We start from the raw sequence: 27575 nt of genomic DNA, 5'->3' as shown, positions 1-27575 counted from the left end.
ATCTGGAAGTGTTCCCTTTGGAATTGTTGTCAACTTCAATAGAGGGGGATGAAGGGAGATCCCTGGATAGTGGGAAATCAGTCTGTACAGCCTCAGTAGGAAGGCCCCTTGGAAAGTACCCCTCATACCGTGAGTAGGGCTGGCTGCATGAAGGTAGTATGGCTGCAGTTGTAGAGTATCTGATGTAAGGGACGGAGTGCACAAGAAGAGTGCAAGAACCTCTGTTCCATGACTACTGTCTGTCTGTGTACATGATTAGTGTACATGATTAGCTCTGACTGTTGCTGTGTAACAACGTAGCCCATAACATCGGGTATGTGAACTGCCAGATCTGTTTTTTTATTGCTGCTAATTGCATGCTAGAAGAGTTGGAGTTATCAGACAAAATGTTATATAGTTAAACTGTTATAGTTATGTGCGTTATTCTTATGAGACGCAGAAGAAGGCAGAGGTTTAAATAAAGTTTATTTCCGTTATTTGAACTGAGATGGCCGGGCGCCCATTATATATTTACATTCGCACTGCACCGCCACAAGTGGCCACTCCATTGTAACCGTGTTGAAATCCCTGAGAATTCAGGGGACCCCCTGGTTGCGGACGTCACGCCCAGGCCACAGCTGGAGCAGAAGAGGAGGGTGACAGCGAATGGGGTACCACAAGTGTCAGCACACCAGACCAGAGGGGTTTCACAATGATCAACATTTTTATTCCAGATAGTTTAACTTTTATAGTCCCTTCAGTAACTTAGTTTAGTTCCCCATGTTTATAGTTTATTACTTTCAGCACATCCACAAATAGCCTGAAGAAAATAAAAACACAAACAGTTCCCGGAGTCAGCACTAGAGGGCATAAGTCTCATTATCATAAGAAGCTACAAGAACGAGAGATACCAGCCAGGAAGTCAGGTGCTGTCTGTACTACAGCTCTTACCTGGTACTGGCAGTACTATCAGAGGTCCAGAGGAGGGGGCTGCAGCTGGTGATTACATGTAAGTCCGTGTGTGGTTATTTACTGCACATCGTGAAGTGTCACCAGCTAATTTATCATATGTTTTATCCTATATAACAGTCATCACCATGTCACCTGCTAGTCCTGTCCTATAGATATATTGTATCATTACCTGTAACTTTATTCCACATCCTGTGTCATCCTGTATCACCATCCATGTCACCTACTAGTCCTGTCCTATAGATATATTGTATCATTACCTGTAACTTTATTCCATATCCTGTGTCATCCTGTATCACCATCCATGTCACCTACTAGTCCTGTCCTCTAGATATATTGTATTATTACCTGTAACTTTATTCTACACCTGTGTCATCCTGTATCACCATCCATGTCACCTACTAGTCCTGTCCTATAGATATATTGTATTATTACCTGTAACTTTATTCCACATCCTGTATCACCATCCATGTCACCTACTAGTCCTGTCCTATAGATATATTGTATTATTACCTGTAACTTTATTCCATATCCTGTGTCATCCTGTATCACCATCCATGTCACCTACTAGTCCTGTCCTATAGATATATTGTATTATTACCTGTAACTTTATTCCACACCCTGTGTCATCCTGTATCACCATCCATGTCACCTACTAGTCCTGTCCTATAGATATATTGTATTATTACCTGTAACTTTATTCCACACCCTGTATCATCCTGTATCACCATCCATGTCACCTACTAGTCCTGTCCTATAGATATATTGTATTATTACCTGTAACTTTATTCCACACCCTGTGTCATCCTGTATCACCATCCATGTCACCTACTAGTCCTGTCCTATAGATATATTGTATTATTACCTGTAACTTTAGTCCACATCCTGTATCACCATCCATGTCACCTACTAGTCCTGTCCTATAGATATATTGTATTATTACCTGTAACTTTATTCCACACCCTGTGTCATCCTGTATCACCATCCATGTCACCTACTAGTCCTGTCCTCTAGATATATTGTATTATTACCTGTAACTTTATTCCACATCCTGTATCACCATCCATGTCACCTACTAGTCCTGTCCTATAGATATATTGTATTATTTACCTGTAACTTTATTCTACACCCTGTGTCATCCTGTATCACCATCCATGTCACCTACTAGTCCTGTCCTATAGGTATATTGTATTATTACCTGTAACTTTATTCTACATCCTGTATCACCATCCATGTCACCTACTAGTCCTGTCCTCTAGATATATTGTATTATTACCTGTAACTTTATTCTACACCCTGTGTCATCCTGTATCACCATCCATGTCACCTACTAGTCCTGTCCTATAGATATATTGTATTATTACCTGTAACTTTATTCCACACCCTGTGTCATCCTGTATCACCATCCATGTCACCTACTAGTCCTGTCCTCTAGATATATTGTATTATTACCTGTAACTTTATTCTACACCCTGTGTCATCCTGTATCACCATCCATGTCACCTACTAGTCCTGTCCTATAGATATATTGTATTATTACCTGTAACTTTATTCCATATCCTGTGTCATTCTGTATCACCATCCATGTCACCTACTAGTCCTGTCCTATAGATATATTGTATTATTACCTGTAACTTTATTCCACATCCTGTGTCATCCTGTATCACCATCCATGTCACCTACTAGTCCTGTCCTATAGATATATTGTATTATTACCTGTAACTTTATTCTACACCCTGTGTCGTCCTGTATCACCATCCATGTCACCTACTAGTCCTGTCCTATAGATATATTGTATTATTACCTGTAACTTTATTCCACACCCTGTGTCATCCTGTATCACCATCCATGTCACCTACTAGTCCTGTCCTATAGATATATTGTATTATTACCTGTAACTTTATTCTACACCCTGTGTCATCCTGTATCACCATCCATGTCACCTACTAGTCCTGTCCTATAGATATATTGTATTATTACCTGTAACTTTATTCTACACCCTGTGTCGTCCTGTGTCACCATCCATGTCACCTACTAGTCCTGTCCTATAGATATATTGTATTATTACCTGTAACTTTATTCTACACCTGTGTCATCCTGTATCACCATCCATGTCACCTACTAGTCCTGTCCTATAGATATATTGTATTATTACCTGTAACTTTATTCTACACCCTGTGTCACCCTGTATCACCATCCATGTCACCTACTAGTCCTGTCCTATAGATATATTGTATTATTACCTGTAACTTTATTCTACACCTGTGTCATCCTGTATCACCATCCATGTCACCTACTAGTCCTGTCCTATAGATATATTGTATTATTACCTGTAACTTTATTCCACACCCTGTATCACCATCCATGTCACCTACTAGTCCTGTCCTATAGATATATTGTATTATTACCTGTAACTTTATTCCACACCTGTGTCATCCTGTATCACCATCCATGTCACCTACTAGTCCTGTCCTATAGGTATATTGTATTATTACCTGTAACTTTATTCCACACCCTGTGTCATCCTGTATCACCATCCATGTCACCTACTAGTCCTGTCCTGTAGATATATTGTATTATTACCTGTAACTTTATTCTACATCCTGTATCACCATCCATGTCACCTACTAGTCCTGTCCTGTAGATATATTGTATTATTACCTGTAACTTTATTCCACACCCTGTGTCATCCTGTATCACCATCCATGTCACCTGCTAGTCCTGTCCTATAGATATATTGTATTATTACCTGTAACTTTATTCTACACCCTGTGTCATCCTGTGTCACCATCCATGTCACCTACTAGTCCTGTCCTATAGATATATTGTATTATTACCTGTAACTTTATTCTACACCCTGTGTCATCCTGTATCACCATCCATGTCACCTACTAGTCCTGTCCTGTAGATATATTGTATTATTACCTGTAACTTTATTCCACACCCTGTGTCATCCTGTATCACCATCCATGTCACCTACTGGTCCTGTCCTATAGATATATTGTATTATTACCTGTAACTTTATTCTACACCCTGTGTCATCCTGTATCACCATTCATGTCACCTACTAGTCCTGTCCTATAGATATATTGTATTATTACCTGTAACTTTATTCCACACCTGTGTCATCCTGTATCACCATCCATGTCACCTACTAGTCCTGTCCTATAGATATATTGTATTATTACCTGTAACTTTATTCCACACCCTGTGTCATCCTGTATCACCATCCATGTCACCTACTGTCCTGTCCTATAGATATATTGTATTATTACCTGTAACTTTATTCTACACCCTGTGTCATCCTGTATCACCATCCATGTCACCTACTAGTCCTGTCCTATAGATATATTGTATTATTACCTGTAACTTTATTCTACACCCTGTGTCATCCTGTATCACCATCCATGTCACCTACTAGTCCTGTCCTGTAGATATATTGTATTATTACCTGTAACTTTATTCCACACCCTGTGTCATCATGTATCACCATCCATGTCACCTACTAGTCCTGTCCTATAGATATATTGTATTATTACCTGTAACTTTATTCCACACCTGTGTCATCCTGTATCACCATCCATGTCACCTACTAGTCCTGTCCTATAGGTATATTGTATTATTACCTGTAACTTTATTCTACACCCTGTGTCATCCTGTATCACCATCCATGTCACCTACTAGTCCTGTCCTATAGATATATTGTATTATTACCTGTAACTTTATTCCTCATCCTGTGTCATCCTGTATCACCATCCATGTCACCTACTAGTCCTGTCCTATAGATATATTGTATTATTACCTGTAACTTTATTCCACATCCTGTGTCATCCTGTATCACCATCCATGTCACCTACTAGTCCTGTCCTATAGGTATATTGTATTATTACCTGTAACTTTATTCCACATCCTGTGTCATCCTGTATCACCATCCATGTCACCTACTAGTCCTGTCCTATAGATATATTGTATTATTACCTTTAACTTTATTCTACACCCTGTGTCACCCTGTATCACCATCCATGTCACCTACTGTCCTGTCCTATAGATATATTGTATTATTACCTGTAACTTTATTCTACACCCTGTGTCATCCTGTATCACCATCCATGTCACCTACTAGTCCTGTCCTATAGGTATATTGTATTATTACCTGTAACTTTATTCTACACCCTGTGTCATCATGTATCACCATCCATGTCACCTACTAGTCCTGTCCTATAGGTATATTGTATTATTACCTGTAACTTTATTCCACACCCTGTGTCATCCTGTATCACCATCCATGTCACCTACTAGTCCTGTCCTATAGGTATATTGTATTATTACCTGTAACTTTATTCCATATCCTGTGTCATCCTGTATCACCATCCATGTCACCTACTAGTCCTGTCCTGTAGATATATTGTATTATTACCTGTAACTATATTCCACATCCTGTATCACCATCCATGTCACCTACTAGTCCTGTCCTATAGGTATATTGTATTATTACCTGTAACTTTATTCCACACCCTGTGTCATCCTGTATCACCATCCATGTCACCTACTAGTCCTGTCCTATAGGTATATTGTATTATTACCTGTAACTTTATTCTACACCCTGTGTCACCCTGTATCACCATCCATGTCACCTACTAGTCCTGTCCTGTAGATATATTGTATTATTACCTGTAACTTTATTCCACACCCTGTATCACCATCCATGTCACCTACTAGTCCTGTCCTGTAGATATATTGTATTATTACCTGTAACTTTATTCCACACCCTGTGTCACCATCCATGTCACCTACTGTCCTGTCCTATAGATATATTTTATTATTATAAATAAATATTGTTCACCATACGTTGTTTAATTTCCATGGCCAATATTAGAATCTTGATATTATATATGCTTAGCCCTCAACTGTGTGGGTTCTGTAAATATTGCCACACAGAAGATTGGCAGCAGTATTTTGCATGTTGCAATCAGATTGTAATTTAGTGGCAGACAAGGATTAAGTTGGGTACACATTACAGGTTTTTCATCCCATTATCGTGCCGATCACACGATAAAGGACCACATTAGTGGGTACGCTCCCACGATCATGTTTTATTGTAACAAATCACATCGTATAGTTTAATGTGGATTTATAAACGTCCTAAAAATCACGATCAACGATGAACGATGTCAGGCAAATGTGGAAGTGTGTATGTACTCACGACCAGCAGTGTAGGCAGATATCTTTAGCGTGTACAGAGTCACTATCTTTTCAGCAGATGGTTATGACAGATGAAGAGCACAGATCTGAAGGTAAATGATGTAGGTGTGTACAAATGGATCTACATGCTCATCAGGACTTTCAGTCGTCGGTAAAATTGTTACAGAAATCGCATCTGCAGTTATATTCTGTAATGTGTACCCAGGTTTACATACATTGCAAAATGTTGCACTGCTAAGGTAAATGTGAAATAATGTGTGTGAAGAAAATGTTTGTTGGACTAGCTGCACCTCTTGTCCTTCTAGGACAGTGATGGGCATCCCAATGTACTTCATCGGACCCCGTGTGCAGCCCTCCAACCTCTAAAAGGGCTGCATGTTACCTTTAATTTCAAAACAACTTTGGCTCCACACATCACTCATTCCAACATGTCCCCACCTGCCACTCAGATCTTCCACTTGCTCTAAAATATCACTATATGCTGTCAGACCCCCATTTGTCACAAAATATCCCCAAATGTATTCTGAAACTCCCCCACATGCCACTCGGATCTCCTCTGCACCTCTCCCGCACACCTCTGATTGGTTCTGCTGCGTATCCTCCCTCTGGTGTGCAGAGGCATGAGGTCACACTTAGGACTAGATTTACTAAGCTGCGGGTTTGAAAAAGTGGGGATGTTGCCTATAGCAACCAATCAGATTCTAGCTTTCATTTATTTAGTACCTTCTACAAAATGACAGCTAGAATCTGATTGGTTGCTATATGCAACATCCCCACTTTTTCAAACCCGCAGCTTAGTAAATCTAGCCCTTAGTCTTTGCTTGCAGTGACAACAGGAGCATCGGGCTGGGGGCTGCAAATGAGTGCTCCGCAGGCTGCCTAGTGCCCACCACTGTTCTAGGACATGGGCAGGACAATTGGAAACGGGGAGAATTTGCAAGAGCTTCTGAATATAATTGATTAGTATGATATGGAATCACAGTAATGTATGTTTGCATCCATACTGTAAGTGTGTGTGTGTGCTTTAGAGTAGATGGGATGCTTGAGTAAATGTATTGCCTGTGTATATTTGAATACAAGATAGAACTTGATTCCTTGCATTTGATTTAGAGCTCTATACCCATTACAAGTATGTGCAGCATCTTCATAGCAAAATAGAGAAAACTCTGCTCAACACATGTTTATGTGGTTACAGTCTTACATTATCTTACATCTGTATCTGTAGATCAAGCTGTTTGGTCACATGAAGGTGAAACCTACCAGTGACCGTGTCCTGTATAGATCATCTGTAGGATGAAGATGGACAAAGATCAGATGCGCTTAACTGAGAGAATATTAAATATCACGCTGGAAATAATCTACCTGCTGACTGGAGAGGTGAGGGATTCTGGGAGTGTCGCTCGTATTCCTATAAATAAAATAAGGTGAGGTGGGATGGGCTTTTTCTGCCACTCCAAACAAGCTATTCACCAACTGTGAGTGTTAATTACACACCAACATGGGGTTCCCTTGTTGTAGGAGGGTAATCACCGCCACCTCTGGGCTACTTCTTTGCACCTGAGACCACTCGCCCTTCTGGAACAATATGTAACTGCTGCAACATCTATTTGCTGGTTTCTCTGGCTGAATCCTTCCTGGGCCACCAGGTCTGGAGATAATTAACATGCGCAGCTTAGCTCTGGTAACCCCCCTGAATTAACCTCTTTCAGTCTTTCAGCGACATCCAGAGCTCCAGACATTATAGTATTTCTTATGTGTGTGTTTGCCGGCCGTCTGAGTGCATAGTTCTGCTAAGAGCAGTTGCAAGTGCCGACCCTTAGCGCACCTATGAATCGTCTTTGGCAAGATTGGTCTGTCCCCAGGGTGGCTACAGCTCTTTTACATTGTTTATACTTTTACTGACCACAAAGTAAAATCCCAGTTATTTGCCCTTCCTGGGGCCATCACAGCTGAGGCTGCCCATGGACAACACCTAACAACAGCGTCTCCAATACCTCCATACATATTCTTTTCCTCTTATGAGACCCATTAAATGTATTGCCCAACTGGTCTGTGCTCATCGGTTTCTTTATATTATGACACAGAGGAAATTCTTCCTGGTTTTCTACAGAATAGCTCCTCAAAGGGCTGGAGTAAACGTCTAAGTGGCACCGAGCTGTTTGCCCCAGCAAACTGATTTGCCTTCTAGTGGGTTACTACCTGGCTCCTCCATCAGTAAGCAGCAAATCATTACTACAGACTTATAGCATGTTGGGGCAGCATGGTGGCTCAGTGGTTAGCACTTCTGCCTTACAGCACTGGGGTCGTGAGTTCAATTCCCGACCATGATCTTATCTGTGTGGAGTTTGTATGTTCTCCCCGTTTTTGCGTGGGTTTCCTCCGGGTGCTCCTGTTTCCTCCCACACTCCAAAAACATACTAGTAGGTTAATTGGCTACAAACAAATTGACCCTAGTCTGTCTGTGTGTATGTTAGGGAATTTAGACTGTAAGCTCCAATGGGGCAGGGACTGATGTGAGTGAGTTCTCTGTACGCTGTGGAATTGCTGGCGTTCTATAAATAAATGGTGATAATGATGTTTATATGGTAGGTGCGCTGCTACTTGCCATCTCGATCAAATAACACTATATATTCGGTGTCACTCCGGCACTATGAGACAGTGTAGCCCAAGCAGCTTTGGTCTGATGTGTGGGCATCAGAATTAGCACCCTCGGCCTTCCTCTTAAACACTGTCTGTTGTGCTCATCAAGACAACTGCTTGGTCTGCTCTTCTAGAACTGTCTGCCCTATTCCTATGACTACATGCTCCACCACAGAAGTATCTTATGTAGCTAGCCCTTCCTCCAAAAACTCCCAGAACAGATCAAAGGGTCCCGTACGATGGGTACTGTGTGCATAACAATCTGTGAAAAGCTTCCTCATTGAGGGCCCAAACCAGTGGCCAATATCGGAGGACATACAGAAGGATCGTACATTATCTGACAATCTGGGCCAGAAAAAGTTCCCTGTTGGGTGCTTTATGGTTGTGCCTCCACTAGTGTCCAGCCACAGGGATTTATTGGGGAACTGATGATAGCTGCATCTGAAAGCCCCATGGAACATGCCCAAAAGGAGGCCTATCTCCTTCTACATTCCTGGCTACATTGTATATCATCCTCTAGTGCCAGGCCATTGCCAGATTGACAGATCATATCTTCCAGAGTTTGGTCAGGGAGCTGAGCTTCTTGAACTTCCTCCTGCAGTCCTCACTACCTGCCAGATAAAGGCATTCTACTGGGGGCTTTGACACCTGTTGATTACTGTGCTTTGTCAGGTCTAGAAACTTGTTTTGATTCCTCAGTGTTGGTGGGGATCATCCTGAAGATCATTTCCCAGGAGTACATATGTAGGGAGGCCGTCAATGACTGCCACGGGATCTTTTTGCTGGTCTCCATTTGCCACAATAACTTTGGAAGTGTGACTCTGCAATACAGCAACTGGATCAATAAAGACTCACAGTAATTGATGTCCGAGTCTCTGCAGCTGGTACCTCTTTACTGGGCGCTACAGGTTGTGGAGCCACACTTGAACAGAAAAAAATTGCTCTGCTTTTGTTTCACCGGCTCCTAATCTTGCCAGCTGTTTCCTTACCAAAGTTGTCTCCATTAGGGAGTTCCAGCTCAAGCTTTGGGACAGACCTAGTGTTCCGGGAAGTTCAGCTCTGAGTATTGCTTGGTTGTCTCTTTGGGAACGGCTGCTGTTAAGATCCTCCTCCAGGGGCTTCTTTGCTACTGTTGGCTGAACTAGCTCCAAACGTCATGGCACCCTCCTCATCGTGAAGGGGAACAATATTTTTTTTTTTCCTGGCACTCTGCCTTGGACATTCTTTGTGTCTTCTTCTACTGTATTTACTCCTCTACAGGGTAACCCTAAACCTGTAGTCTTGAAATAGCTGCCTGGGTTTATCCCACTGCTACCACCAGACAAAGCTGTGTAGGGATGGACTTACTTTGACCCCTCACTCTGCCATGCTTTATGGAATCGTAGGAGTCTAAAATTGCCAGGCTCTCCCAAGATACAGCGCACCTTCCATCTACTACAGAATCCATCTAAAGCTGGCCAGGAGTCTCCAGAACTGCCACCGGCCGGTTTCATGACTATCCTGACTATGTCCTGGAGGTGCAGCACTCGGAACACTCCTACTGGTGCCTTTTGGCCAAACCAGCAACTTACTGACAGAGTGTTAGCTGTAAACCAACGAGGTGTCTCCAGTTATAGGAGGGTAATCGCTGTCACCACCAGGCTCCTTCAACACCTGAAACCGCTCACACTTCTTGAGCAATGTGTTGTTGCTACAACACATATTCGCTGGTTATTCTGGCTGAATCCTTCCTGAAACTTACTGTGGATAAACCCCATTTATTTATAAATGCAAAGGCATTTATAACTAGATGGCATCTTTACATTCATTATAGGTGCAGGAGGGTCTGCCCCTGTCACAATACTGTGAGTTCCTACTGTCTGTTTACCATTGACTAACAGTGGAGAATGCACCCAAGACTGGGAACGACTCCATGAGAGGACCAGCAGCCTCAAGCTTGTACCGCAGACTGTCTCCCATGCCCAGTACTCTTAGGTTAACATGGGTCTGGATTCCTAACACCAAGGCAAATATCATTGACAGGAACAGTACTTTGTGCTGAAATAGCTGTAGCCCTTTAAAACATATTTTATCAATTACATGCAACCTATGAATAACAATAAGGTAAAAAATAATATACATAAATCATGCATTACAAGCCATCCAATATTTATGATGATCCTTCGATGTAACTGGTTTGGGCATATTCCAGATCATTAGGGTTCTAACTTCTACTGCCGGGAAGACAATGATAAAACACAGGTGTTGCCCTGATTTTGGCAGGCACACACAAGTGAAGGATCAACAGTCTGGACAGTCCAAAGTAAACCTAGGCATTGGTGATGATGATGATGATGATGATGATGATGATTCCCTCTAAACCTAGGCATTCCCTCTAACAAGTTAGTCTTGGTTCTCTCTGAGCCAGTCTTTATTCCTCTTCTTGTTCCCATGGTTGGTTGTGGGTAGCATGGGAGTGGGGGGGCACACTATTTGCCTGCCCCGATTGCTGGTCCTTATTTTCTGGGAGGTGGTGAAGGCACCTGCGTTGCTGGACTTGGTGCTAAAGTGTACCAATGCAAGTTCTGATGTGGGAAAGGGGATAATGTCAGTGACATAACTTTTACCTCATTCATATAAAATCAATTGTAGAGCATTAATATGTTCTCTAATTAATCTCTTTTTTTGCATTCATATTTATTTATTTTTCTTTCTTGATACTGATAGAATTACACAGTAGTGGAGAAGACATCTGGTGAGCATGTGACACCCAGCAGCAGCTCCCATGTGTCAGGAGGATGGAGCAGGACCCAGAGCCCCATCATGGAACCTCCACCTCACTCACTGATACATGAGAGAAACAATGACCAGAGGATTCTAGAACTCACCAACAAGATCATTCAGCTGCTGACTGGAGAGGTGACTGCTGGGAATGGGACATTATACAGTAACACCAGGGGATGTGTCTGGGTGATGACTGTATCATTGTGTGTGTCAGGTTCCTATAAGGTGTCAGGATGTCACTGTCTATTTCTCCATGGAGGAGTGGGAGTATTTAGAAGGACACAAGGATCTGTACAAGGACGTCATGATGGAAACTGACTGGCCCCTCACATCAATCGGTAAGAGGAGGCTTAACCATTATGTATATGTCTTAGCCTAATAATTAATTGTTATTTTGGGGGATGTTAAGTAGGGAGAAGAGTTGTAAAGGGCTTATGCACACTAGTGTCTTTTCATCCATCTCCTCCTCCATCTCTAGTCCAGGTAAATTTAGGGGAGGTGGTTGTTCACATAGACATTAATCTCTCCTCGGTTCTGTAAAATCATTTTTGTCATCCTGCACAAATAACATGGGATGATGCAGAGTAGCATTTAACATGAGGTAATGTTTAATGTATTTCAAATGTATATACTCAAAAACATATACAATGCTTAAATATACAGCATATTTATGTCTATTTCCTCTGTAGTCACAGATCTATTATATGTATATAATGACAAAACACTTAAAAAATGCCTCAGAGTTATCTGTATCTATAACAAAGGAATCAATCAGTCCCATAAACATGCGACTACTTTATTAAAAGTCCACACCATCCTTGTGTTCAGGGATGTGTGCGCCCTAGTGCCGCTGTCAGCCGTGCACGCATCTGAGCTGTTCGATGTAGAAAGTATGCGTCACCCAACTCATCCGGCAGAGGATGCGTGCACTGAAGAAGTGCTTATCAGGGGGGCCTGTGAGGTTGCATGGCCACTAGTAGGACTGGAATGGAGGTGATTGTGTTGGAGTGTGTTGTGGTCTATGGTGAGTCATGTGCGCGTGTTGGGGGATATGGGAAATTGCAGGAGCGATAATGGTGAATAGTCGGGGCACATAGGCCAATAATACAGTCATGGCCAAAATTTTTGAGAATGACACAAATATTGGTTTTCACAAAGTTTGCTGCTTCAGTGCTTTTTGACCTTTTTGTCAGATGTTGTAATGTTACTTCAGTATACTATAACAAGCATTTCATAAGTGTCAAAGGCTTTTATTGAAAATCACATTAAGTTTATGCAAATAGACAATATTTGCAGTGTTGACCCTTCTTTCTGAAGACCTCTGCAATTCGCCCTGGCATGCTGTCAGTCAACTTATGGGCCACATACTGACTGATGGCCGCCCATTCTTGCGTAATCATTGCTTGGAGTTTGTCAGAATTTGTGGGTTTTTGTTTGAGGATTGACCACGAGTTCTCAATGGGATTAAGGTCTGGGGAGTTTCTGGTCATGGACCCAACGTTACGATGTTTTGATCCCCGAGCCACTTAGTTATCATTTTTGCCTAAGGGCAAGGTGCTCCATCATGCTGGAAAAGGCATTGTTCATCACCAAACTGTTCTTGGATGGTTGGGAGAAGTTGCTCTTGGAGGATGTTTTGGTACCATTCTTTATTCATGGCTGTGGTCTTAGGCAAAATTGTGAGTGAGCCCATTCCCTTGGCTGAGAAGCAACCCCACACATGGGGTTCTCATCCTGTTCTCAGGATGCTTTACTGTTGCCATGACACAGGACTGATGGTAATCTTCACCTTTCCTTCTCCGGACAAGCGTTTTTCCAGATGCCCCAAGCAATCCGAAAGGAGATTCAGCAGAGAAAATGACTACCCTAGTCCTCAGCAGTCCAATCCCTCTACCTTTTGCAGAATATTAGTTTGTCCCTGATGTTTTTCCAGATGGGAAGTGGCTTCTTTGCTGGCCTTCTTGACACCAGGCCATTCTACAAAAGTCTTCACCTCACTGTGTGTGTGCAAATGCACTCACACCTGTCTGCGGCCATTCCTGAGCAAGCTCTGCTCTGGTGGTGCCCGGATCCCGCAGCTGAATCAACTTTAGGAGACAGTCCTGGCGTTGCTGGATGTTCTTGGGCGTCCTGAAGCCTTCTTCATAGCTATTGAACCTCTCTCCTTGAAGTTCTTGATGATCCGATAACTGGTTGATTTTAGGTGCAATCTTACTAGCAGCAATATCCTTGCCTGTGAAACCCTTTTTGTGCAAAGCAATGATGACTGCACATGTTTCCTTGCAGATAACCATGGTTATCAGAGGAAGAACAATAATTTCAAGCACTACCCGCCTTTTAAAGCTTCCAGTTTGTTATTCTAACTCAATCATCATGACAGAGTGATCTCCAGCCTTGTCCTTGTGTTAACGAGAGAATCACTGACCTGATGCCAGCTGGTCCTTTTGTGGCAGGGCTGAAATGCAGTGGAAATGTTGAAATTAATTGTAATTCATCTGATCACTCTTCATGACATTCTATATGCAAATTGCCATTATAAGAACTGAGACAGCAGACTTTGTGAAAAATAACATTTGTGTTCTCAAAACTTTTGGCCATGACTGTATGTGTGATGGGAGCACATCTCCCATTCCACCCTATCCCAAAGGTACTCTGTTGGATTGAGATCTGGTGACTGTGGAGGCCACTGGACTATGTAGGCTGTTGCTGGTGGTATAATAGTGTGTGGAACATTTTCTTGTCGCACATTAGGACCATTAATACCAATTGAGCATCAATTAAATGCCACAGCCTACCTGAGTATTGTTGCTGACCATGTGCATCCCTTTACTTCATCTCAAGCTGGTTCCACAACCATCACAATTAGTTCAAAGGTGCTATATTGGCTACAAACCAATATAGCACCTTAGGGATGTGGTGGAACCAGAGATATGCAGCCTGATTGTGCAGCCGACTCGGTTTGATGCTATCATGTATACATGGAACAGAATCCTTAAGGAATGTTTCTAGCATTTGTTGAATCCAAGCTTTGAGGAATTTAGGCTGTTAGGGGGGGCAAAGAATTATCCTACCCCGTTCTAGAAAGGAGTACCTAATAAAGAGGCCACTGGGTATAAAATGAATGGATCTCATCATGGTATACTTGGATAATAATTTGCCATGATTAAACGTCAAATCTGTGTGTATTTAGTTTTAGGACATCATCATTTGGGGTCAAAAATGAGAATCATGTTTTACTCATAGTGTTTCAATAGATTATGTTTCACTCATTATTTTGCTACGTGGTTAAAAATACAGTTTCTGGAAGGGTCCCTTTATGGCATGTGAAGTGCTTTTGAAAAAGCAGAATGACGAGTGATATGTGGTGTTTCTGTTATCATTTGTTAGTCACATATCGGCTCTATTTTTCACTTATCATTTTGCATTTTAAAAAGTTGAAAATGTAAAAAAAACAAAAAAAACAACAACAATGTTATGATGTATGGTGAGTGTAACATGAGTTTGATGGTTCCTCTTCAACATCTGACAAAGGAAGATATCCTAAAATGAGGACAATAATATAGCTGTTCATACAATAAAGGGTTCTCCAATGAGATCGCCACTTTTTGTCATCAATATATATATTTGTACTGGTTTTTTGGGTTGTGGTTTTTTTTTTTTTAAATAAATATGGCAAATTTAAAACAGTGGCTAAAAAGCTAGCCCACAACTACATTGTGTCTAATCCTTCTCAATGTCTTTGTAGCAGATTTAACGGAGGCCAGAAATAAGTCTGAAGGATCTGGCATCCCTATTTCTTCACTGGATCGTATGAATAAAGATGATATTGTTAGAAGTATAGAAACTGCAAACTACTCATCATCAGAGAAACAAGGCACTATCATCTGGCTGGAGAATGTTACTAAGAAATCAAGTTCATTTCAGGAAGGTCATTTCCCGTACACTGGTCTTTACGCACACACAGATCAGACACAAAATACATCAACTCACATTAAAGAGGAACCAATATCATATGAAAAAGGAAATATCCCATATATTTATACACCCAAAGATCATACACAATATACATCTAGTCATATCAAAGAGGAACCAATATCATATGAAAAAGGAAACCAAAATGCAGCTAACTGTTATAAACGCATAAATAAATGTAATTCGGTCCTTTTAGACCATACGTACGCACAGAGTTATTTAATGAAGAAATCATTAATGGGTGAAGAAGGAAATCTCTCTGAGATTTATACACTCACAGATGCACAATATTCATCTCCTATTAAGGATGAATCCGTCTCGTGTGAAGAAAATCTCATATACTCTGACCTTTATACACCGTCAGGTCATATACAGTACACATCTATTTGTATTAAGGAGGAATCAATCCCATGTGAAGAAGACCTCACAGACACTGATATTTATGCTCTCACGGATCACACACAATATATATCTACTTCTAGTAAGGAGGAATCCGCCTCGCGTACAGAAGGGTATCACACAGACACTGATGTTTATACACACACAGATAATGCACAACATATATCTACTCCTAAGGAGGTGCAGAGGAAAAATGAGCAGGGACATCAATCGATAGGCACGTCATTCTTGTGTTTTGAATGTGGGAAGTGTTTTAAATGTAAATCGGGACTTGTTACACATAAGAAAATTCACACATTGCACAAATCACACACTTGTTCTGAATGTGGAAAATGTTTTATCAGTCACTCAAAGCTTCTACGTCATAAAAAGATTCATACACAAGAGAAACCATATTCTTGTCCTGACTGTGGGAAGTGTTTTACAAAAACATCAAATCTTACTACTCATCAGAAAATCCACACTAGAAAGAATCTATGTTCTTGTGTCAACTGTGGAAAATGTTTTAGCAGTAATTCAAATCTTCTTAGACATCAGAAAATTCACATAGGAGAGAAACCAAATTATTGCCCTGTATGTGACACCTCTTTTACCATTAACTCAGAACTTGTCAAGCATCAAAGTATTCACACAGAGGAGAAACCATATTCTTGCTCTGAATGTGGAAAATGTTTTATGAAAAGACGAAATCTTACTAATCATCAGACAATCCACACCAGAAAGAATCCAAATTTTTGTACAGAGTGTAGAAAATATTTTATTAGTCATGCATATCTTGCAAGACATATGAAAATGCACACAAGGAAGAAGAGGTCACGTTCTTGTCCTTTATGTGGGAAGCATTTTATCAGTAACATAGAACTTGCTGTACACCAAAGAATTCACACAGGAGAAGAACCAAGGTGTAATTCTGAATGGCGGAAATGTTTTATCCGTAAGTTAGGTGCTGTTATACAGCAGAGAAGCCACACAGAGGATAAACCATATTTGTGCTCGGAATGTGGGGAATGTTTTGCAAAAAAATTACAACTTTTTCGTCACCAAAAAATTCACAAAGACGGGAAATCATAAAGTCTGTATAACAGAATTGTACCATTAACACACATTGTAAGTCATCAGGGAATTCTCGCAGAATATGTATTGTTATTGTTTTGCAGGAAATCCGTTTGACTATCAGTAATAATAATGTTTTTTTGTATTATACTTTCAAATTAGAAATAATGCTGCTAATATAATTTATCAGTTATATTTATCTTTCAAAACAGGATGCAAGTCCCTTAATTGACCAGTGGGGACAACCCACATACACTATTGATTTCACTGGTGATCTGTGACTTTGTGCAAGGACGTTTACCAATGGTTTTGCCAAATAAATTGTTGCTGGTTTTGTGTGCTTTTTGTTCTTATATTAAATGAATAGTAGTACATTGAAAATTATAGGTATGGCATGGTGGTGATTTGCTACTTGTGTTAGAAATCTATTTCACCTGCATTTCATCACCTCTACTAACGGCTCCAGTGACATTCTATTCAAATGAGGGGAAACAAGCATTCTATTAGTTAGAAAAGGACTATTGTGACTACCTTCAGGGAAGGAAAGAATTGCAAAAGTTCCTTTTTGTGAATAATACTTGAATCTACATTTAAGTGTAGTTTTATTACCACGTTTAATATGTTTACACATCATTAATATGCTAATGATTTTGCTAAATCTAATATAACTTAATTAAAAATCAAATTCACCTTTACATTGTTTTTGGCTATTTTATGTAGATTTACCTATATTTACAACGAACACGAATGGCTTTCAAAGAATATATAATTCCTAGGAACTGTGGCGTTATACTAGTGGTATATATAAATAGATGAATTTTTGGATTAGTGTAAAAATGTAAAACCTTGGTTCAGTGTTGTCAACTTTTCACTATGGAGAGACATATATATTTGGAGCCTTTTAGCGGAAAAAAATATCCCTTCCTGCCACATGTTCAACAAATTACAATCAAGTGAATTACGATGGTATCGAAACTTCCATTTTTAAATAGACACTTCCATGCTTGACACAGACAGTAGGGGAGCACGCTGCTTTGTTTCCAAAGTCAAAGTTGGTAAAATAAAAATGACCCTCATTCCCATTGCTGCCTTATCATTCATATCCAAATCCTATATGAACCCTTTGGACATCAGATTTAACATTTTTTATTTTCATTTTTCCACTTTATATTTCCAGTGGAGAATTTCCACCTCCCCATAATTTAAATTCCGTGTTTATATAACCATATAACGAAGGGGACAGATTCTATAAGTACCCCATGTCCCCACACATTTCTCTCCAGCTTTAATTCTCACTGTCCGTTGATGATGCGTGTTGTGTATGCAGAACGGGCTACGGTTTGGGGTTTTGGTTGATGTGTCACCTGATGGATTCATGTCCATTTAATCGGTGCACAATAAAACTATACCTTTTCTATCGGGATGGTGATTTCCACAAATGTTATTTATTTTATAAAACAAATGATGATAATATATGTAAGATCGGAAGTCTTGACTTAAGTGTTAATAAGGATAATGTTATAGTATAAGCAATTGCTCGCTCATTATGAATTACATTAGAAATCATCTTGGAGATCCTTGACCTGTATAAAATGAATACACTGTGGCTTTGTGCCTTTATATGGACTGGAGTTATATGTGACTTGTGATCCCCTTATAATTTACAGTAGGGGGTACATTACCCCTTATATATTCGTTGTGACTTGTATGGACTGTCCATTGCTGACTGTGTGTACTGGGCCTTGGAATAGACTTGTATGTATGGACTGACAACTGATTTGTTTTAGAACTTTTCACAAATTAACATGAAATCTCAACTATTAAAGAAGAATACGGTACAACTCTGACACTGCATGAGCCCCAGACAATAGGGCTACTGTCCAATTTTTCCAGGAGGGGGCGGTAGCCAGATTGGAGAGGGTCAAGGAGGCAATTGTCCGCAAGGTGCCTGGTTAGGCGGCTGCAGACAATCCGCTCAAGTAATTTGGAGGCATAGGGGGAAGAGAGAGAGGGCGATAATTAGCAAGAGAGGTGGGGTCAGGATTGGTTTTTTTGAAGATAGGAGAGATAAGAGCGTGTTTAAAAGAGGAGGGTACTACACCAGAGGAGAGTGATAGGTTGAAAAGGTGTGCTAGGTAAGAGCAGGCAGTAGGAGAAAGAGAGCGAAGGAGGTGAGAGGGGATGGGATCGAGAGGGCAGGTAGAGGGTGGAGAGGAAAGAATAAGGGAGCGAACTTCTTCACCGGTTGTAGGGCTGAAGGAGCACCAGAGTTGTTTGATGGGGGGAGGTGAAGCGATGAGGGTGGCGGGAGAAGGGGATGAAGAGATGTTCAGTCTGATGGCCTCAATTTTGGAAGAGAAGAAAGTGGCGGAGAGGGAAAGCGGGACAGAGAGGAGGGAGCTGAAGGTGGCAAAGAGGCGGCAGGGATTGGAGGACTGAGAAGAAATGAGAGACTTAAAGAAGGATTGTTTAGCGAGGTAGAGGGCAGAGGAGAAAGAAGAGAGTATGAATTTAAAGTAGAGGAAGTCAGCCAGGGAGCGAGATTTCCTCCAGAGGCATTCAGCAGTGCGAGAGCATCTTTGGAGGAAGCGGGTGAGTTTTGAGTGCCAGGGTTGGGGAATAATGTGCCGTCGGCGGATAGAAGAGGCCGGGGCAACAGCGTCCAGGGCAGTGGTGAGGGAGTGATTGTAGAGAGAGGAGGCCTGGTCGGGACAGGCCAGGGAGGGAAGGGGTGAAAGGAGAGTTTCGAGAGAGGAGGAGAAGGAGGTGGGGTCAATAGCATCCAGGTTATGTCTAGTGAGGGTGGCTTTAGGTGAGGCAGGAGCAGGGGAGGAGGACAGAGTGAAGGAGAGGAGGTGGTGGTCAGATAGTGGGAAGGGAGAGTTGGAGAAGTCAGAGAGATCACAGAGATGAGAGAAGACAAGGTCAAGGGAGTGACCAAGACAGTGGGTGAGGGAAGAGGTCCACTGAGTAAGGCCTAGGGAGGAGGAAAGGGCGAGAAGTTTAATGGTGGCGGGGTCAGAACAGTTGTCAATAGGGATATTAAAGTCGCCAAGTATGATGGAGGGAAGGTCAGAGGAAAGGTAGTGGGGGAGCCAGGCAGCGAAGTTGTCAAGGAAAAGGGAGGAGGGGCCTGGGGGACGGTAGATGATGGAAACACGGAGGTGGATGGGGGAGAAGAGACGGATGGAGTGTACTTCAAAGGAGGAGAGGGAAGGTAAAGAAGGAATGACATGAAAAGTGCAGTTAGGGGTTAGGAGGAGGCCCACTCCGCCTCCTGGACGCTCGTCTGGTCTGGTGGAGTGGGTGAAGGAGAGGAGAGGCCCCCGTAGGAGAGAGCGGCTGGACAAACGGTATCAGAAGAAGTAAGCCAGGTTTCAGTGATGGCAAGAGGATTAAGAGAGTTGGAGATGAAGAGGTCATGGATGGAGGAAAGTTTGTTGCAGATGGACCTGAAGTTCCAGAGGGCACAAGAGAAAGGGAGGGAGGGAAGAGGGGAGATGCGGATGAGATTATCAGGGTTGATGGAGCGAGGGGGAGGGTGAGGGGTGGGGCAGTGAGAGTTGAGCGAGAGAAAGGGGCTAGTGGAGAGGATGGGTATAGGAAAGGAGCGGGGTGGACTGGGAATGAGAGAAGGGGCAAGAAGAGGGTAAGGGCAAATAGCGCCGAGGTGAGGGCAGCAGCAGGGGGCAGAAGTGGGCCAGAGTGGTCAAGTTAGATATGGGCTGACAAAGCAGAGTAAGACAAGAACAAAGGAAGGACTGCAGAGAACAATGAAGTGGAGCAGGAACAAAGGGCAGTGGCAAACACAATTTAAAGTGCCGTAAAGATAAAATAAAATGGAGATAAATTAATTACAAGTGCAAATACAATTAAGGTAAAATACACTAAAGATCTCCCTCTCACTAAAGATAAAATGAAATGGAGATAAATTAATTAAAGTGCAAATACAATTAGGTAAAATACAGATAAAATGAAATGGAGATAAATTAATTAAAGTGCAAATACAATTAAGGTAAAATACACTACAATAAGATAAAATTAAATTGAAGAAAAATAAGTTAAAAGAACTTAAGGTAAATTTTAAAATGAAAAACACATGGTAGTAAATGTAATGGATGGCTGCAGAGAGCCTATACCAGGAGGAACAGGAGAGTCCAGGGAGTCCAGAGATCAGGGTAGTCCACAGGTAGTCGCGAGAGCAGACTGGAGGGACCAGAGTTCAGGAACAGGTGTGGAGTTACGGTGGGTCACGGAGACAGTCCCAGGAACAGGTTCAGATCAGGAACAAGGGAGACAGGAGATCCTGAGGGTCGCAGGGCAGGGCAGTCCCAGGGTCCAGGTGGGAGTTGGCAGCAGATGTCCAGGAAAGCAGACCAGGCGGCGGGAGACCAGAAGCAGGAGATCAGGCGGCCGGAGACCAAGCAGCAGATGTCCCGAGAAGAAGGCAGGCGGGAGACAGGCAGCAGGGGACACCAGGAGACCGTCCTGAGGAGATGGCAGGTGGGAGACAGGCAGCGGGCGTCCCGAGGAGATGGCAGGCGGGAGACAGGCAGCGGGCATCCCGAGGAGATGGCAGGCGGGAGACAGGCAGCGGGCATCCCGTTGAGTTCCTGGAAATGATGGTAACTCTGTGAGTTGATATCCAGGAATAAGCAGGGCTGAGTCAGACATGCAGAAATACAGAAACAGGTAGAGGAGCTCAGTGAGCTGAGAACTGTAGATTAGACACACAGGTACAGCTGAGCTGCAGTGCAGTGCAGTGGGGTAAATATATGTTTTATTTAACAATTCGCCAACAGCACTATAGCACTTTTATGAAACAGTTAACCAATCACACCATAACATAAAGGGGAAAAAATACATTACATGAATGATCTAAAACTAATCCATGGGGCATCCATTTCAGACAAATCTGAATTTGTCAGGCTTTGTTTGCTCCTATTGGTGGAAAGGTAGCTGTCGGGGGCACCTTGCTTTCGGCAGGCACACACTTACAAGGGCTCACAGATTTTAGGTAGAAAAAAAATATCCAACTATCACAGTTCTTCTTCACAGAGCTTTAGCAGTCCTCAAAAAGCCTTAACCAACGATGATTCAGTCTCATTAAACCCAACTTCAGGTTTGCTTTTCCTCTTTCGCACTCAAAGACAGTCCAGAGGAAACCTTAATCCCAAGCCAGTTCTAGTCAAGCACCACTGATCCCTTCCACAGTGGTTCCTATGGCGGTGACTTCTGGGCAGGATCTCCCCTTTCTTTCTCCCGGATTGGCAGCTTTTATCTACCAGGGGCTAGATAGAGGCAGGGGCACTCCCCATCTCTCTCCTGGATCCCTGCTGGCTGTGGCTCCAAGAAATCTGCAGATAAGGGGCTCCCACATCAAAGGAGCCTAATCACTGCTGATGTAGTTAGCATTGTCCACTCCCTGAATTAACCGGTTTGGTGCTTTCTGCAGGTTACCGAGGTCCGAACTGACCAGCAGTTCCAGCGGTGTATGGCCAGCACACTGGATGCATAATTCTGGCAACTGCAGCGACAATAGCCAGCACAGCGCATCTATAGAGCAGGTTGCATGTGGCACAGTCTTTGTGGGCTCGGTCTCTCTAGGGGTGGATACAGGACTTTCAGAGCTATATTATAGAGTACATAAAGTCACAGTATACATACAAGCCCATATATAAATAAGTGGGGGATCATGATTCATGCTATCTTCAGCACATTAGATCCTGGCTGGTCTTCGGAGCCTATTTAGTAAACTCCTAATCCTCCCAAAATTTCCATTTTCAGGGGACCACTGCAATTTTAAGTATCTCTTCTATTTATAACTAAAGGATCGCTGCTGCTTTCTCACTGTTTTCGAACGCAAAAGCAATCTCCATTGGTTTCTATTTTTTGCGTGATTTAACAAGTTCCAAAAATCCAAGATTTTCAGAACTTGTCCCAGATGGCTAACGCCATTGAAGCCTATGGGGAGAACATTGTGGTAGAGGGATCTTTGGATCCCTCACTGCATCCTACATGCTCTCCCCTCTGTTTACTATCACAAAGGTGACAACTTTTTGCGATAGTGGCCATAGAGAAGATAGGTGTTCGCCGGGACAGCTGCTTATCATGACTGTTCCGTCAGAACACTTTCAATAAATGCTCACCACATTTCATTCCTTATCATTCCGATAAGAAATGAATATGATCGTGTCAAAAATGCTCTAGTTAATAAATATTCCCGTTAATCTTTATTTAAACATGATCATTACTCAACTCTCCTGGGCGATAGGAATAAACGGGGAACGAAAAAGGAGTAAAAAGGATCCCTGCCACAGACCATTCACTGTGGTAAGCCCAATGCAGCAATTTTAAGTCATAACACCTTGTTGAATTGAAGAGAATGCGTTAAAAGGAAATTTCCACTATGTGAACTTAGTAAACAACACCGTGGGATAAATGTATGAACCTCCGATTCCTGCAAATCGCCGGAAATTGGCGACTTTGCAGGGAAAATTTAAAGCGGCGATGGCTTGTAAGGGTAAACTTGCCTTTACAAACCATCGCTGCTTTAAATTTTCCCTGCAAAGTCGGCAATTTCCGGCGACTTGCAGGAATCGGAGGTTCATACATTTACCCCAAAGTCTGGGATCTACCTGTTGAAACTATTGTATTAACTATTGTATTAACTTGCAGTTACAAGTCAACCCAGGCAAATACCACAGAATAGGGATGGAAATGGACTCTTCCAGCCCTTACCTTAATATAAAACTGTTTACATTATGTTAAATAAATCTGATGCACAACTAACTTAACAAATCATACTTTATACCAGCCTGTGCTCACTATACTATACTATACTATACACAAACTGAGATAAAAGAAGACTGGCTATTAACAAACAGACCAAGAGGTAAAAGGGCTATATGCATACTTGCCAACTTTTATTACCTCCTCTCCAAGGAGATCCCAGAAGGAGGTCAGGTGACAATTGCGGGAGGGATTGAGGTGACGAGATCACGTTAACGTAGCCCTGCCCCCTACTAATTAATGCCAAGTTACACAGAATCGCACAGGGGGTAAATAACGTCATTAAGCGTCACCTCCGCCAGGATCCGGGAGGGTGCCTTTTCTTCAGGGAGGGCTCCCTGAAATTCGGAAGCCTCCTGTACATTCTGGGAGAGTAGGCAAGCGTGGCTATATGTAATGTATGGCATAAGCCAAACTCAGAGCCGTAACTAGGGAGGTGCGGGCGGTGCCATCGCCCAGGGCGCAAGCCCAAGGGGGCGCATCAGCCGCCCGCTACCTGCCCAGGCTCAATCACTGCACTCAGCTCTGCATCCATCTGCCTGCCGGCTTGAGCTTCCCCCACTAGAAACAACCTCTTCCTGTCAATGGAACGCACATGCGTTCCATTGACAGGAAGTTCGGTATTTGGAACGCACATGTTCCAAATGCCAATGCAGGAAGCCCGGCAGCAGCTATAGCGCCGATCACCGCTGACCACCACTGCTAGAAAAAAGTAATTTCTTTATTTGTTATGACTGCTGCTTGAAGTCTGCACTTTTAAGTAGTAGATTCCACACCAGTGATATGGTTCGGATAGGTGGGGCTTTAAATTGTATCTTTTCACACACCCCTGCATGTGTCTTCTTTTTCTTTCTCTCCTCTGATCGTTTTCCTTTATAGAGGTGACAGTGCTGACTGTAAAAGAGCTGAGTGTCTGATCCAACTGTGTACAACTATTATATTTTATTACTGAAAGGATTTTCATATTAACCACTTATGTGCTTGATATTAGCAGATGACGAATCTTTCATTAAAATTAGTAATCAATACAAATATGTACTCCCCAATGAATAAGTGGCTATTCTAAAAAGTTGTATGAACATTAAGTGTCACTTTCTAGCAGTTGCTATATTTATGTTATATATTATTATAATTTTAGATGAATTACAGTAAAAAAAAAATGTTTTAATGTATCATCCTCCAATTTTTTCCTTCTTCTCCCCTTGTAATCTTCTCCATACCGGACCACACAATTTAGCAGACCCCCTCACCCACTCCTGCACTTGATATTTCTTCAGGACAGAATAGCCAAAGGTGTAACTACCATAGTAGCAGGTGCTATGACATTGATAGGCAACCTGATACACTTCATGGGACTTATGGCCACAAATAGGAATTTCAGACCCCACAGAAACTTATTGGGACCATAGATGCATAGAATAGAGTTCATGACCACATCACACCCCCTACTAATAAAACTCAGCATTGCTGCAAATACCATTGACAGGTGTTCAATACCTGCTTACTCCCACTCTGCAATATGCACATACATACACACAGAAAATATATTCCTCATTTTCTAATTGAGGTAAGCAGAACAAAATATTGCACAGTTCTCTAACCTGGATTCTGAAAACACACGAAAAAAGAGGAGCAGTAAGTCAAAATCTTTAATATAATACATTATTTTATATATGACATGGAGACAAGGTCTAATAGGTTTTGTGTGTGTGTGTGCGTGTGTATATATATATATATATATATATATATATATATATATATATATATACACATACACATACAATTCTCGGTACACATATTTGCAAATGCATGATAACCCAAATGCTGCAGAAATATAGATAGAGTTATAGATATCTCTCTCTGTGTATATATTTATATATATATATATATATATATATATATATATATATATATATATAGATATCATGCATTTGCAAATATGTGTAACAGAATTTTTTCAGTAAAGTGCTACCCACACCTCCACATTAGGTTGGCCACACCCACTTGGCAAATGTCACTCCCACTTAGATGGGGGGCGCCGGTGCCCTGTCTCGCCCAGGGCACTAAAATGTCTAGTTACGGCACTGGCCAAACTTGCCACATAATGAAAATATGCATGGTAGAAGTCACCTGAGAGCTTCACGTCTGTATAAAGGCACTCCGATCTCGGTCTAATAAATAGATTTATAATTTACACGTGTTTTTAGCTTTTATTTTGCCATCTATTTTCCAGTTGCAATAACCTGGCTAAATTAAATAACTGGGTGCAAATAAATACTCCTCAGTTTTAATTGATTTAGAGAAGGTTATTACAATTATAAAATACGTGAGTAGAGCATAAAGAGGGTATTACCATATTATGATAAAAACTATGAATATACTGTACATTAAGCAAATACTGCACTGATAAAATATGTTTAACCTGGTCTGTGCTTATGTTTAAACTGGTTAAATACAGGCTAGTTTCTGAATACCAAAATAATCTGACTAATGACCAAATGAGCTACAATGTTAACTCAAATACAAAAGAAAATGGTCAGGTCGGGAGAATATTTAAACTACTGTTTGTGTACCACTTTGTCTTCAGTCTTGGAGCCATTTTATGTAGCATTGTGTATGCACCTTAATGGCAGATTTGGCTTCAACAAAATGGCCGTCGCTATCGTTATTAGTGGTGGACATCAAAACATCGTCTAGTGTTTATCGAGGGTTGGAGAAAAGGAACCCTGGAAACAGAATTACCCTGGTTTTATCCATGTCTGTCGTTAATCGTGATATAATTAATCGCAGAGATAGGGAGAGAGGTATGTCATCTCAATGTAATGTCTATGTACAGACACTATCAGGCAGGGTCTGTATTACTATCCTAGCTATATGTCTGTATATATAGTAACTGTCAATGCAGAATCTGTATTATTATCCTAGTTATATAGTGTATATGTATATAGTCACTATCTTTGCTGAATCTGTTATCCTAGTTATATACAGCTGTTATTTACTGCCTGTGTATATGGCCACTATCTTTGTAGACTATATATATTATTCTAGTTGTATGCTTATACAGTCATTATAGAATCTAAATCAATAGCTTAGTTATTGTCTGCCACTATCATAGCAGATTCTGTATTATTACCTTAGAATCGATAAATTCTGTCTGTGTATAGTGGGGAGTCAGGTGAGAGTGCAGGGAAGGAGTAGTGGTGACAGTGCTGGGAGACCAGGCAGAGGGGAGTCAGGTGAGAGTGCAGGGAAGGAGTAGTGGTGACAGTGCTGGGAGACCAGGCAGAGGGGAGTCAGGTGAGAGTGCAGGGAAGGAGTAGTGGTGACAGTGCTGGGAGACCAGGCAGAGGGGAGTCAGGTGAGAGTGCAGGGAAGGAGTAGTGGTGACAGTGCTGGGAGACCAGGCAGAGGGGAGTCAGGTGAGAGTGCAGGGAAGGAGTAGTGGTGACAGTGCTGGGAGACCAGGCAGAGGGGAGTCAGGTGAGGGTGCAGGGAAGGAGTAGTGGTGACAGTGCTGGGAGACCAGGCAGAGGGGAGTCAGGTGAGAGTGCAGGGAAGGAGTAGTGGTGACAGTGCTGGGAGACCAGGCAGAGGGGAGTCAGGTGAGGGTGCAGGGAAGGAGTAGTGGTGACAGTGCTGGGAGACCAGGCAGAGGGGAGTCAGGTGAGAGTGCAGGGAAGGAGTAGTGGTGACAGTGCTGGGAGACCAGGCAGAGGGGAGTCAGGTGAGAGTGCAGGGAAGGAGCAGTGGTGACAGTGCTGGGAGACCAGTCAGAGGGGAGTCAGGTGAGGGTGCAGGGAGGAGTA

The 27575-nt window shown here is 42.0% G+C and overlaps 2 protein-coding genes across 3 annotated transcripts in view; both read left to right on the top strand.

The window, feature by feature from the left end:
* The first annotated feature begins 905 nt into the window (after positions 1-905).
* Positions 906-17655, top strand: LOC142160025 (uncharacterized). Its single transcript, XM_075214946.1, has 5 exons — positions 906-988; positions 7376-7527; positions 11497-11688; positions 11768-11891; positions 15299-17655. Exons 2-5 carry the CDS (start codon positions 7444-7446, stop codon positions 16993-16995), a joined length of 2097 nt encoding a protein of 698 aa, XP_075071047.1. The 5' UTR covers positions 906-988; positions 7376-7443; the 3' UTR covers positions 16996-17655.
* An 8763-nt stretch (positions 17656-26418) lies between these two features.
* LOC142160027 (uncharacterized) overlaps positions 26419-27575 on the top strand; it is a 334423-nt gene continuing 333266 nt past the window's right edge. For both annotated transcript variants that reach the window (XR_012693006.1, XM_075214947.1), the window contains exon 1: positions 26419-26573. The gene's annotated coding sequence lies outside the window, so the exon portion shown is untranslated. The remainder of the gene's footprint in view (positions 26574-27575) is intronic.

Source organism: Mixophyes fleayi, chromosome 6, assembly GCF_038048845.1.
Source record: "Mixophyes fleayi isolate aMixFle1 chromosome 6, aMixFle1.hap1, whole genome shotgun sequence".
NCBI classification, from domain to species: Eukaryota; Metazoa; Chordata; class Amphibia; order Anura; family Limnodynastidae; genus Mixophyes; species Mixophyes fleayi.
This window is presented reverse-complemented; position numbering and strand designations above follow the sequence as displayed.

Coding starts and splice junctions, on each gene's coding strand:
- LOC142160025 (XM_075214946.1), top strand. CDS start 7,444: ATGAAGATGGACAAAGATCAGATGCGCTTAACTGAGAGAATATTAAAT. Junction 7,528..11,496: donor TCTACCTGCTGACTGGAGAG/GTGAGGGATTCT, acceptor TGATACTGATAG/AATTACACAGTAGTGGAGAA. Junction 11,689..11,767: donor TTCAGCTGCTGACTGGAGAG/GTGACTGCTGGG, acceptor TGTGTGTGTCAG/GTTCCTATAAGGTGTCAGGA.